This window comes from Liolophura sinensis, chromosome 1 (genome assembly GCF_032854445.1).
Source record: "Liolophura sinensis isolate JHLJ2023 chromosome 1, CUHK_Ljap_v2, whole genome shotgun sequence".
Lineage (NCBI taxonomy): Eukaryota > Metazoa > Mollusca > Polyplacophora > Chitonida > Chitonidae > Liolophura > Liolophura sinensis.
Window position 1 is genome coordinate 53,635,643 of NC_088295.1, and position 15,196 is coordinate 53,650,838.

Genomic DNA, 15,196 nt, shown 5'->3' on the forward strand with positions numbered 1-15,196 from the left:
TTGCTAGGCACCCGGGCCAGCTGCCGGCAGAGAAAGGTCCCACATTTTACCGGTCAACCTGTGTCAAGATTTTATGGCTAGCTGGGCTAGGTATGCACCAAAGCTTATTGGCCACGGAATGGTTGGAACTGAGCCCAGCGCTAAACGTTAATATTGTCGCTTACGGACAATTAATGGGGTCTGAAGCCTGATGCGTGGCGGGAAAAAATGTTTTAAACGCGGTTGTGTTGAAACAGACTCAATAAAATAAAGGACATCAATGTCTTTTAAATAATCACTTATAATGGTCAAATGAGTTATCAAAATATTGAATTCTGACTCAAATCCGTTCAGCGGTACTAAAGAACAAGAACAAAGCTGATGTAACCCCAAAATATGACATCTGTGATTTCCAAACTATAATGTATACAGAGCCCAGGGTATGAGAGAGTAAACCATCCAATCAACTCGTTTTCCTTTTAAAATAAAACATTCCTGTGGACAAGCTGTGTGAAAAACATAGCACAGAGTAAAAACACCAACCATAGCTTGATCCACAAATTTTAACGTTATCCAGGCAGTAAGTACTGTGGAGACTAAAAGCAATTGAGCTGGAGAACTATTAAGTCCTGAACAATTATATATACTGCTTGGAAGAACCATAATGGAGCAATTTTTCTATCCTGACCCGTAACGCTCCCCTGAAGAAAAACATTTCTCAAAAGCAAGTAGAGCTGATTCATGGTACCAACCAATGTGAAATATATGTATACTGTTTGCATAATACAATTCTCAAAAATTTTTGTACAAATCAACATTTTTTGTACAAATCTCATATTTTTGTACTTGGCCTTGGATATTTCGACAGAACGTTTGCAACATACTTTTACAGATACTGTGTATCCAAGACTTAACAATCCAATGAAGAGGATTGGAAAGTCAGGAAGAAATAAATAAAAGTAAGCTGCACCTACAATGCAGCGTTGTTGTTTTTAATATGCTTTGAACAGCATTCAATAGTTATTTTTACCTTTGCCTTGCTGGAAAGGTAATAATCTAATAAACGTACTAAATCAATTGATCAATCCACATTTGAATGGCACCCATACAGTGTATTCTCAGTGTACCACTCATAAGCGGCATGAACAAGTCCTTTGAAAGTCAAAGTAAATTTATGACTTTTCTGGTCCGTTTTCGAAGTGTTAATCTTGTGCCTTGTGGTGGTTATCCAGTACTCGTATGGGACAAGGAGAGTAACTAGTATACTTTCCTTACCAGGGCCATTTCTGTCGGTTTTCTTGACCAGGTCATGTCAAGTTTTCTCTCGATCAAATTTTCCCGGTCTGTCAACCATTTTATGCGATTGCCAGACATAGTGACATCACACCGCTTGTGGTGGGATTTGTGAAAGGTTTGTCAAACCAAGGACAGTGATACGCTGACACGCACCCAACATTCATTTACGACAAACGTGCCCTTATTCCAACAACGTACGAGTCAGGCATTCCGGTACTACTTTTCCCCTTGTCTGACAGCAATGAACAATCGTTCTCTACAACTATTTGTTGAGTGTTTGGAAGAAGAAAAGAACAGGAAAAAAACTACAACTGTCAAAAAGGGAGAAAACTGATCTGGATCAATACATTTTCAATGGGGTTCTCGGGTAGCAGCAACCACACGCTGATTTACAATTTCTTTTATTTTCATACACAGATATCCCAGATAGAACCATTCATTCACATCCCCGTCTGGGACGTACAACTGAATATGAACGGACGGTTTTAACACGTTCCTTCCCTCGTCGCTGAAAAGCGAGAAGATGACCTGCTGGTCAGTGTTGATTATTCCCTGGGCGATGAATGCCTCGACGGCTCGACGGTACTGTTTGGCGAAGGACAACATGACAGATTTCCTGCCGAAGAAGAAACCTCCGCCAATCCACACCTGAGTGTCCAGCATGATGTCGGCCGGCTTACTGGACAGAGAGATGTCACGGTCAACCACATTAAAGGCTATTTTTGACGAGTTAAAATTACACGGGATTTCAAGAGTAAAATGGTGAGAAAGATGTACAATGTCGCGGAAGTAACCAACGTCCAACCAGGCATAATATTCCGAGTGATAAAAATCTCTGCTGATGGCGTCCTCCATGAATTCGTACTTTGCGTGTTGAGAACTGGAATAGTCCGCATATTTTTCTGGCTGTATCGCCTTCAAGTTCCATAAATTGCTGAAAATTGCCTGGATATGGGCCTTGAGTCCAAACGCCCAGAGCTTGTTCCGGTCTTCCACTTCTATAACTCGCGTGGGAAAACTTGACATACGGCGACTGTTCTCGACCACCGTCTTCATCTCCGAAGAGTCCGTGTAAAACACAAGAGCGTTGTCCAAACGACCGAACACAGTCGCCCATTTTAAATATTTGGCCGTGTTTCGAGTTTCTACAATACCTTTTGGGACTGAACCAAGGTTGATGTAAGCTGAAACGATGGTCAAATTCTGAGAATGTCTCTGAGGAAAACGTCTGCCTTGATTTTCGTCTTCGACCACGTCACTATGAGGGGCACACTGCAAGGAAACGAACGGCATGAGAGACATCAGAGTGCATTGGAACCTGATTGGTATTTTATGCCACAAATTCAAGAATATATTTATTTATTTATTTATCTGGTGTATGCAGAATAAGTATTGGAATAAATCTATATCACAGAAGACGTACAAGAAGTGTTTGCGCCAAAAATACTTCTCGCATGCACACCGACTTCTTAAGGGAGAAAAAAACATAAAAGTGATGCCAAAATCAGATGAAAAGGCGTGAAAAACCATAATAATGTGCTAAATAAGGTTGTGATGCATGTTGAATAAATTTGTTTGAGTTTAAATTTGTTTTCTCACATCCAAACACGTGGATCTAAACTGGATTATAATTTTCATAAAGATATTAAAAATATAAATATGGTCAAAATTCAGGTTGAACACATTTTACTCTCCGTTTGTATACATGCAGCAAATTAGCCCCTAGCACCGTGGCTTAAGCAGAATTAGGTCAAAAAGCAGTCATCTTAATTGCAATACATTAGACTCAACTGGTAAAGGGTTAGTAAAAATGTTGTGTTGTCATCACATTTGACAAAGAATATAAACCTGCAACGTGACCAGGCTACTGGGGATACTTAGTCCACTGCAAAAATCCTGCTTTATGCCGAAAACAATATAAAGGGCTTTAGTAGTTTTTCACTCATTGTTCAACACAATGGTATGAACGTTTCTTTGAACGTTTGGGCGTGCATTCTACAATTACAAAGTTGAGTTGATCAACGAATGAAATTAAAAGAAAGTTTCACTCTTTTTAGGTTGGGCTTAATTACATGTACATGTATATGGAAAGCTGTGCATATCTAAGAATGCTTACTTTAATTCTGCTCCTCAAATTATCTGGCAGCGCTTCCCAGTGAGCAACATCCCGTGAAAGCCGCTGACAGATCACTGTGATGGTAACCAGCAAAACAGCTAGAATGAATATCCGACGGGCACTTTTCTGTTTCATTAAACCCACGATCATTTTTGTAACCCAGTATTCTTTTGGAGAAACAAAGGCATCTGGAGGCTATCTCCTACCTAACTGGTGGTTACCTGTTGAAAGACAAAATTAATTTCAAATACAACGATTTTCATTTTAAGTTTCTTCGCTGAGATTTGTTTTACATGTATACACCTTATAGAAATGTTTGTATTCTACATTGATCATTTGATAACATTGCTTCAATGTTCACATAAACCATTAAAGCCTGTGATTTTATGCTTATCAAACTTATACCGGTCCAAAGATGTGAATCTTCTTTTTTCAGTCTTCAGCTTAATGTAGCTTAACCTGAAACCCTAACAGAGACAAAAGATAAATAAAATAAATTCGTAGCTGTGCTTTGGTGAAAATCGACTGATCGTGAAAACAAAAAGAGCATGGAGGTCACCTGTAGACAGAACTTTTCACCAGTGGAATTAATTATCAGCATAGGATTATTAAAATGCTGAAAACCATATGATGAATTCTTCAATTCTTCGATTGCTGGCAAACATACATTTAGCCACATTTCAACCTAAAGCAAATTACAAGGCAGGTTAACACTGTCACCTTCAGTTTATTTACCCTATATGATAATAAATGGACTTTGAGAAAACGATTATACCGATTTTGATGTATGCTGGCGAAATAGGTTATCAAGGTGAAGTGTTTGACGTCAAGGTGCTGGGGCGTAGGTTGGGGGAGGTGCGGGGGATGCGGAGGCAAAAATGTTCCGCTCAAGTCGACGAAAGAAGTATTTTAGCCTTTATTTCTTACCTAGCTATTAACATTTATTCCAGAAAATATTTGCTGTAGCCTAAACAGGCCAATATTTCAATTTCGTACCAATTTACTAAATCGTATATAGGCCTATTTGGACATGTTATGTTATGTGAACCATTCCATATTGTTCCCGATGGAAGATGGCGTGTTTTACAGAATTACCTCCCCTGAATCGTACCGCGCAGGCAACAGTAGCCATTTCCTTCTGGTGGACAAGACAGATGACGCAGTTTACTTGTACTGTTTGTAACTCTGGAACCCATGACAATAAACACTATATACTCAGGGTCAGCCTGTTTTCAACTCAACCTAAGTTGTTTTGGGGTTGCTTTTTTACTATTATTGTGAAAATGAATGTGTGAACATTTGCCAAATCTGCATTCGAAACACTTCGGAATCACTCAAGAGTCTCTCTCCGGCAATCTAACATCCCGGAGCTACCGGGGCCTAGGGGGCCCCTGGACCCTCGCTTAATAGATTGTGATAGTCGTTCCGCTTTTGTCAAATCCGCACCCAAACCCCCTGAAGATCCACGCTACGCCCGAGGTGGTACAGATATCAAATTTTGTGAATAATTTTCGGTGTTATGGAGGATGTCCAGCTGGTGTTTTAAAGTACTGGGGTTATTAGTTCAGAAGTGCATTAAAAGTTAAAAAGAGTTAAGTAAACTTTAAATCTTAATACCAGTCTCATCTCAATACTAAGTAAATGATACTCTCGCCTGAACAGAGTTCTTTAACTTGAACACTTCTGAACAACTGGCCACTGGTGTCAAAGAATCTTGGATAAGATAACTCCGTAAAATATAACGTAGGTCTATATACATATATGCTAATAAGCATATATATAACAATAACAATATTATAATGCTTGGCTAACACAGATTTATTTATTTGATTTGTGTTTTACGCCGTACTTAAGAATATTTCACTTATACGACGGCGGCCAGCATTATGGTGGGAGGAAACCAGGCAAAGCCCGGGGGAAACCCACAACCATCCACAGGTTGCTGGCAGACCTTCCCACGTACGGCTGGAGAGGAAGCCAACATGAGGGCTAACACAGATGTAATCAGAAGTAACATTTGGCTAACACAAGTATGGTCATGCAACATTACATCTGTTAACATTCTACACAAGGACTGCTTAATATGTCAGAATAGGGAGAGAAATTAAGGGAGTAGCAAATTGTTCTTGTACTTTTGAGGTCAACTTAAGAGTTTCAAGCATATACTTTGACAATGTGTGGCTACTCAGTCGGAGTGGCGGTTAGGGATGCACATCTCATAATGTTGGAGATCTATAGGGTGGCGTTTTGCTTTATAGCCTGTTTAAAGCCACAAAATATTTCGGAAGCTTTGAAAATAACTTTTAAATGTCTAAAATTCATTTTCAAATGTGCAAAGATCATTTCGAAAATGTCATTGTTTTAACGACCTGAAAATCCTCCATAAAGCCTTAATAATGTGACGTACATGTAACAGTAGAAACTGTAAAATACAGACTCCTCATATCATATAAAAAATGAAACACGCGACACGTAGGACCTTGACATTTGTGGTACATGTACACCAGACTATGAACAACATTTTACAATAGTGACGAACAGTATCGGCAACACATAGACACAGTTATGATCAAATGTTCAATCTCCGGCCGTGCGTGGGAAGGTCTGCCAGCAACCTGTGGATGGGCGTGGGTTTCCCCCGGGGTTTTGCCTGGTTTCCACCCACCATAATGCTGGCCGCCGTCGTATAAGTGAAATATTCTTGAGTACGGCGTAAAACAACAAAACTCTGTGTATTTGTAACAGAAAAAAAAAAACACAAAATTGAGTTTTTGTACCCCAGTATTCAGTTTTTAGCTGGATTTTACCACCGAATACCTGGGTGTAAAATCGAGGTGCATGAATCCATGTTATGTCTTTAGAACATGCAGAACTGTTCCAATTTGTGCACACCTTTCATATCCCTCTTTGACACTCCATCCAGTCCTTCTTAAATTTCAGACAACAGTAGTGTCAAATCAATTGTTCGAAGAACACATCATCCACCTGTTCAGTGACATAAACTACATTTGAAAACAAAACAAAGGTGGGTTGCCCTAAAGACATGGACATAATTTATAAATGTACACGAGAAATAGGAAAATATCTGCATGTTTTAGTCCATATCATTCGTTTTGAAATTAATAAGGTCAATCTTAATTACTGATAATGATTATCTTATCTACTGTATCTTGTGAGTATTGCATGCATGATAAGCGCTATTTTTGCGCCTTTCATTGCTGTTCTACGTTTAGTGTCAACAAAAATATGGTCGAAAACAAATTTGCAGACATCTGACTTCACAAGACCTTCAAGATGTTTTTCTGTGGATCGTCAGTGCACAGAAGATGTGGGTTCAACCCCGGACATTGACAGCGAAGCTTAACAAATCAAGCTAAGCAATACTGTATTATCTCCCTGTTCGTGGGAATGTGCTGACAATAAGCGGTCAACAATACTTTTGTGGTCACTTGCACACTCAAATGTTCCTCTAAGAACACTTGACTTCCACCAAAAACCCTGGTTCCACAATATGGACCACCACTGTGTAAGTAGAAAGCTTTAAACAATAACCAACTAAATATATGCATAATTAGCATGAGCTCCCAGTCTACACCAAGAAGGTTGTTCTTAACATCATCTATCAATTCACCAAAGAAAACACTTTTAAGAGAATTTTTGCAGAATTATTTCAACATCATTTGAAGCCATACAGCATTCAATTATAGTATTTCTGTTGAGTGTATTATATAACACTGCAGCTTCAAATGAGCAGGATTGCTTTCGATTATGTTTTTGTTTTAACGGACTGATTCTGTGAATTTATACTGGGAAATGTTTTCTTACAACTAAGACAGTTTCGCAAAATATGATCATCACACATGTTATGTTATGGTGGGATCACTGAAGAAGTATTACTCTGGTGATCCGACACGAGAGACCAAATATGGAACACCCTGAAAAGCTATATATCCTTCTTTGCGTTTGGAGGAGGTATTGTGTGTGTGTGGGGGGGGGGGGGGGGGGGGGGAGGCATCATTATGCCTCTAAGTTCTAGAAATATGTTCTACAACAGTTTTATTTACACCAGCTTTATGCCTACATGTACACCTAGGGCATAAAGTGCAAAATAATAAATCTAATAAGCAATACCTCTCTTCAATATTCCACTTTTACCTATTTTGGGCTATGTTGTGGTGAGGAGACAGGCAGGTCTAGCACATGGATCATTGGGGGAGCACTTGAACATTGTTCAGAGGTTTCTGCTCAGCTCCTTTCTATTGAAGATACCAAAAGTACGGAAACCACAAAACAATATCCTAGGTGCTCAGTGAGCTGAGGTGATGGCTTAGCCCATCAAATTTGGCACACTTCAATTGACTTCTGACCCAACATCATAAGACATGATTGACACAGGCAGGGATGTAACTTAACTTTAACTTTGCTTTAAGAGCTTTTTTGTGTATTTACCTTGTGTTAGATATATTTAAAATTAGTTCACAAACACAAAGCACGTTTCTAAATGCACCACTTAGACAGCTGCAATTTGTTTAAATGTCTCTAAGGTACATATACACAGTGTAAATCATAAGGGTGTTTTAAATCTGAGGTTGCTGTCCATTGTTAGCCCCTTTTAAGATGCTCAATGTGCCAGTTGACATAAACAGCAACCTCAGCTTAACAGATCAAGATAAACCATCTAGGTATTAATAATTTGTGGAGTAACTCTCATTCAAGCAATGCAGTTGTGAGGGTTATGGAAAGAAACACCCACCTGAACCACAAGGGTATCCTGATGCCAATCAATGAGCTTAATCATTAAACTTAATGACGCAAACAATGACACAAAACAAGTCTAGTACACCCCGCTGGGGCACCACACCCACATCTAAACAGTTCTGAAAAGAACAGTGTCAAATTAATCAGACAAAATTTACTATTTATATCTGTTTCGTTTCTTTCACGTCAGCTGTGTAGTATCACAAAATATGATAATTTCAAAAAGCAAGAAGTTTCACATGATAGTTTATACATGTATATGAGAAATACAAAGGGCCGCGTTTGAATTTCTCATATGTATACCTCTCAGTCCATGCCATCGGCTTTGAACAGATTTTTTTTTTTTTTTTTTGATTGGTATTTTACGCCGTACTCAAGAATATTTCACTTATACGACGGCGGCCAGCATTATGGTGGGTGGAAACCGAGCAGAGCCCGGGGGAAACCCACGACCATCCGCAGGTTGCTGCAGACCTTCCCACTTACGGCCAGAGCTTTGAACAGAATTAGATTAATCTAAATCATGCACTGTTATATATGCTGTATATACTAACTGCTTGATAACGATTGTTCTGAGCCTTTATTGTTGGGCTATGTTTAGTATAAACAGAGATATGATCGAAAACAAATTTTACAGATATCTGACATCAGGAGGCCCTAATATTGAACCCAATATAAAGAGAGGAGTTGAAATAGCCACCTGGGGCTCGCTTACCTGATGACTCTGCTTGACCTTACAGGTAAATGCACGTTGATCCACCTGAAATATTTGAATTGGTTCAATCTGAGTTCAAATTGCAGTGCATGAATGGCGTCACGCTCCACAGGGTTTTGGCGATCAAAATCACTTGACAGATTTCGGTGTCCGTGGCCACGTTATTCGCCATTCGAGAACGCGCACACACGGGCACTGCACTCGCAGGGAGGTGAAAGATAATATGGAAAAATATGGGAAAATGAACTACTCTGGATCATATTCTACCAACTACGGCTGATACTAGCCGGAAAGTATGGCACCGGTAATGAATGCTACTTGGTGCTTTATTGGTCCACAGTACACTCTCTACGAGTAGTAGTGTGCAGCCTATACCCATGAATAGCACGTCCACTAGGGAGCGGCACTGGGCAGCCTACAATCATGAGCAGTACGTCCACGAGGAGAACGGATATTCAAAAGCAGACCGGAAAATAAAACTTGTTCGTTTACCAATAACTGGGCAAGGTACGAGACTTTGAACATGTGTATATATATATATATATATATATATATATAGACCTATGTCCCAGCAGATAAATTCTCAACACTTTAAACCTTCTCTGGTGTGTCATACTTAATTAGTAACCTAATAATCCTCCATCACTAACTGGAAAAAAGAAAATTAAAGATCCACGAGGAGGACATTGTCTATTTCACCTTCCTAGAAGTATAAGGTACAACACCCACGAGGAGGACAGTGGCTAATTTACCTTCCTACAGGAATAAAGTACAACATCCACGAGGAGAACAATGGCTAATTTACCTTCCTATAGGTATAAAGTACAACATCCACGAAGAGGACGGTGGCTAATTTACCTACCTATAAATATAAAGTACAACCCAATACTTTGCATTTCGCGCCATGTGTTTGGTCATGCGCTCTACACCGCCCTGCTCATGGATGTCCGGTCTGTGGTGGATGTACTTCCGGTCCCCTCTTGGATGTAGGCTGACGAATACTGTTGCATTGATTTCCGTTCTCGTACTGTTGCTCGTGGGAGTAGTACTGGGCAGTTGGCTTGCTTGATTAATCCGGCAGGGGCCGCTCGTGTCATAGCCGTGGTCAGGGTGTCTTCACGGACGCGGCAACAAGGCGGCCCGGTAGGCTCGATGGACGGTTATTAAGCTGAAATCCGAGCTTATAAAGAAATTTGCCACAAACACAGGCCGAAAAACAGAATTGATTGAAAGGCATGCACGCGCATGAATTTTTTTTTCATTCAGTAATAAGCATGTTTGCAAGTAATTACCGACAATCGAACGTGTTGTACCGGCCCGGATAGCACAGTTGGTAGAGCGTACGCTTCGGGACCGGTAGATCCAGGATCAATCCTTGGTCGAGTCACACCTAAGACTTTAAAAGAGGAAGTTGTAACTTCCTCGCTTGGCGTTCAGCATGAAGGGGATAGTGCAACGACTGGTTGACCCGTATCAGTATAATGGCTCGGGCGGTGCGGCTTACTTGCCTTCGTTAAGTCGTCTCAGTGATGCAGCACTAAATAAAAGAGCGGTGGAAATCCGTCCTGCGACAAGGAAGCACATTACACGTACATGCACCCTAATGATTCCTTCGTCGTCATATGACTGAAAAATTGTTGAGTACGACGTTAAACCCCAAGCACTCGCACTCGAACGTGTTGCAAGTAGTATAAAGTAAATACGTCAAAATGACATTTCAGCTGACACTATAAAAAACTATGTACGTTTTAGTAAAGAAAGGCGGTTTGACAGAGTTGTTAAGAGTTGTGAAATTTATAAGGATCTTCATTAAATTTAGCCGTTTTTTTTTCTATAGGCGGGGGCGGGGGCATTGTTTAATTTAATTTAATTCTTTATTTATTTAACGAGGATTTCTCACAGCCTAATGGCTACTACGGAGATCTCTTCAAAGCAACAATTAACAACATAATTACTAACGAAGTACATACATATAATTGTAAGAATACATATTTCAGACATAAGTTGAAATAAATAAATTATTATTTACAATGTTAAGATCGTTATTAGAGTTAGAATGGTAATAAAATGTTTATTTATTATTGATAAAATTATGCACACATTGAAAACAAGTTTATTATCTTCGTAATTTAAATCTTTAGAGCCAAATAAAAATATATTACATATATATCGTGAACATTGTGGAATAAAAACAGAATAATTTACACCGGGTGAAATAATTTGTGTGAGAGTATGTAGCATGTGCTTCCTATATGGGTGGCAAATTGAGAGCAAATAAAAAAATAATGAAAGGTATCTTCACATGTATCATTACAGTAGGGCCTAATGGCAAGTAGTATCTTCGATAATATTATACTTAAAAAGGTCTGCCCGAAGAGCGCTGAATCCCATTCTCATTCTGCAGTGCTGAACAGATGAAAAGTTGCTAAAGTCATTATATAACGATATCAAATCACTAGACGTAGTAATAATTGATGGAGATAGAAATTTTTGTTCTTTCATTGAAGAATGGTGAATATGTTTAGGTAAATTATTCCAGTCCTTAGTTGTTTTCGGGAAGAAGGAAGATTTATATATACCGAGGCGGCATCTAAATTTACCTTAAGTTATGTGTATTATACTCTGTTGATCGTCTTGATAATAGGGACTGCAGGTAAGACGGGGAAAGTCCATTTACAATTTTAAAAAATAGCAGAATACTATGTTGTCTACGCCGAACATATAGTGGTGTCCAACTGAGTTCACTCAGCAGAGCTTTATCTGATGTACGACGCATTCCACTTGTACAAAGCAAAGCCGCGCGCCGTTGAACATTTTCCAGTTTTTTGGAAAGCGCAATACTATAGTTATCATATAATATGTCGCCATACTCTATTGTAGATCTAATGAGGCTATTGTATAAAGTTATTAAACACTTCCTTGTTAATATCCTCTTCACTGTATTTATAATACCTAATTTCTTATTACATTTATTTACGAGTGATCTTATATGTTCGTCCCATTTACCATCGTGCTGTAGAATGATACCAAGGTGTTTATGGTACTGAACGCTCTTCACTTCAGTACCATCTAAATACAGTTTTGGGTACATCGGGTTCTTTTTTAAGGAAACAAGTAAGTATACAGTTTTCTGTGCATTGAATGTTATCAACCACTGTCTGGCCCATTGAGACAAGCGACCTAGATCTCGATTTATTTTATTTTCAGATGTAATAAACTCAGTCATCTCTTCGGACAAAGATGTATCATCAGCAAAAATATTGATATTACATTCAATGTTCACATTTATGTCACTTACAAAAATTAGGAAAGGAAGCAGTCCTAGAATGGAGCCTTGTGGAACTCCGCTTTGAATAGAATATATGTCTGAATCTGCTCCGTTTAAACAAACTTTAATTTTTCTATCAGATAAATAATTCTTAATCCGTGTCAGTAATGGGTCCCCAACACCCAATTGTCTCAATTTAAACAAAAGACCCTCATGCCAGACTTTATCAAAAGCCTTGCTTACATCTAGGAAAACTAAACACGTATCATTACCGTTATCCAGACTTCTGTATACAGCGTGTACAATTTTAGTTAACTGACATATTGTCGAGACTTTAGAGAGAGAGGGATGTAGAAAAACTGGTCTGTAACTTGACATATCATGTCTGTCTCCCTTTTTAAAGACAGGGCATACTCTAGATAGTTTCCAAGGTGATGGAAACACTCCTGACTGAAGTGAGAAATTAAATAGCTTAGTGAGGTAAGGTGCTATATTTTCCGCTGTATTTTTGAGCATGAAATTACTAATTCCATCAGCACCAGAAGCTTTCATAATATTTAGTTTGGACAGAAAATCAGCTACTTCCCTTTCACTTGTTTGTATACAATTAAGGCGTGCAGCAGTATAATAGGTGAGTGGAGGTAAAGCTGGTATTACTGACGGAAGAGTTAAATGGCTTGCAAAACATCTAACGAACTCATTAGCTTTCTCAGTATCATTTGATACATTTTTATCATTAACGATTAAAGTAGGGACAGGTGGTTTCACTTTTAAACCCAGCAGGGATTTCATTATAGACCAATAAGACTTGGTATCTAATTGGGGTTAGAAAGTTTTCCCTTTAGTTTTTCACCATATCTTAATATTGCTTTTCTCTTACTGGTATTAGCTGCAAGCCTAGATATATAAAATCGAATCTGTCTTCCTCTGACTTAGTCCCTCTTAAATTTTTAAAACATCTGTTTCTTATTCGTAATTTATAACGAACATCATTTGTCATCCATTGTCCCGTTTATCCCTTGGTCGTATTGTTACTTGCTTATTGGTATTGCTTCCGCACAACAAGATAAAAAAAAGATTGTTCCAAACATACAGTTTATCATCCATATCATCGAATATGTCACACACGCTTCGCAGGGAGTGGTAGAGATAATTGACTGAAGCTGTATTAAGTCAGCACATTTAAAATCCCATGTGTGTCTTTTATATGCTCTTGGTTTATCATTTACCAGAATATTTAAGGTACAATATACAGAACAATGGTCAAGATTTACCACTGGCGAAGCTACTCCATATTCAGTCACATAACGATACTATCTGTTATGATTAAATCTAAAATATATGAAGTTCCATTGCTATATCTTGTGGGCTCATTAATTAACGGAAATAAGTTTTTACTTGTAATAATATCAAACAACTTCATTTTTAGTTCACTCTTATCGTGGTATTTATTTGGACCAATCAACACACCTGTCATTAAAATCACCCATAATTATCAAGGCGTCTGGATTTTCTATCAGAGCTGAGTTGAGGCTGTTATCTAGGTTGACTAGAAATTCATCCTGTGTTTGTGAAGACAGGTTCGGGGGACGATAGCCAATGGAACACAGTATATGTTTATTAGATTGTTTGATTGAAATCCATAACATTTCATTGTCATTTTCTAAATCCCCTCTACGCATAGCACTAAATGATGACGTATAATAAATCGCTACTCCACCCGGGGTCTCTATCTTTTCGTTCTATACAATATCTATTTAGATTCACTGTTTCATCGGGTATATCAGAACCAAGCCAGGTTTCTGAGACACATATAATATCATAATTATATTGGTTACATGAGAAGGTGTAGGCCTCATCCAGTTTAGAATAAGAGGAGAGGTTGTCCTTACTTTGAGCAAGTAGGCTACGAGTATTAAAGTGACAAATTTTTAAATTATGCTGATATGACGGCCCTGGATGGATTTACATGTATGTCTCCACATCTAAGTAATAAAGTCATATGTATAGTTAAAAAGTAATGTTGATTACAGAGCGTAGAAAGAATAGCAATAATACAAAGACCAAGACCTAAACTCTGTGCTATAATTCCACAGCAAAGATGTTCGTAAAACTTCAGTAACTTACTTAACATCCGATTTTTTTCATAATATAAAAATTATTCCAAGCCCCAATTGCCACCCTATACTGATTTAAGTCACCCATGATATATATAAGGAGAGGTATAAAGGAAGCACATGCTCGGAAACTCCACCAACCATGGTAGGGAATATCATTAGTATTTACTGGACCTAATTTCACGAGTTGATTACTTTCTAATCTATATCGATAATTAATATAAGATATAGATATTCCACGTGTACTTGTAAGTAAATGTGGTGTTAAATTAATTATATGACGTACCAAACAGTATAACATGACTGACCACCTGTACAGGTAGTATCGAGGAATAGTAACTGGTATAGTTATCAGGAACATTTATATAGCATATAAAGATGAGGATTGTAAGGGTGAGGAAATATTTACAGTTAGCCTTCCAGGGAGCAATGTGTTGTTATATGATCATAAGTTTAGTGTTTACCTTATCAGAACCGTGATCAGGCACCAATTGGTTAATGTCATCGCTATCTACAATGATGAATACACAAATTCGGTTCTATCTATACACTATGAGTAGGATTTTTAGGAGTGTTATGCACATGTATTTTAACGTAGCAAAATTATAAGTTCTCATCACCATGGTGAGATCAGCAGGACTTCTAAAAATAATCCTGTTGTGACTTCTGCTGATGATGAAATATTTTAACAGTAAATAATGAACTTATAGGGTATAGAAATATTGCACTGAACTCTTACAGGCTGCGTGCATATGACAGAAATCAATTTTAAGGCCCCAGCCATTCAGATACCGGAGCCGCTAGAGCCAGAATGGCCTTCAACAGATTTTCAGCAGCTTACAGCACGACATAGGGTTTTGTTCCCTCCGGTGACAATGGAGCAGATTGAAGGTTAACTTCCTCTACAGACTGGCAGGTGACAGACAGGTATCGGCAGACATTAAAGC

At 38.5% G+C, this 15,196-nt stretch overlaps 1 protein-coding gene across 1 annotated transcript; it reads right to left on the reverse strand.

Moving 5' to 3' along the window:
* Window positions 1-86: 86 nt before the first annotated feature.
* LOC135482078 (uncharacterized) lies at window positions 87-9,204 on the reverse strand. The gene is made up of 3 exons (XM_064761911.1): window positions 8,865-9,204; window positions 3,392-3,612; window positions 87-2,547 (listed from the first exon to the last, which is right to left on the reverse strand). The coding sequence occupies exons 2-3, from the start codon at window positions 3,539-3,541 to the stop codon at window positions 1,627-1,629; spliced, it is 1,071 nt and encodes a 356-aa protein (XP_064617981.1). The 5' UTR covers window positions 3,542-3,612; window positions 8,865-9,204; the 3' UTR covers window positions 87-1,626.
* Window positions 9,205-15,196: the final 5,992 nt, after the last annotated feature.

Bases quoted from the DNA above. Each gene is read 5' to 3' on its own strand.
- LOC135482078 (XM_064761911.1), bottom strand. From the start codon at position 3,541: ATGATCGTGGGTTTAATGAAACAGAAAAGTGCCCGTCGGATATTCATT. The intron at 2,548-3,391 runs GTAAGCATTCTT...GTTTCCTTGCAG, and splicing joins ATTTGAGGAGCAGAATTAAA to TGTGCCCCTCATAGTGACGT.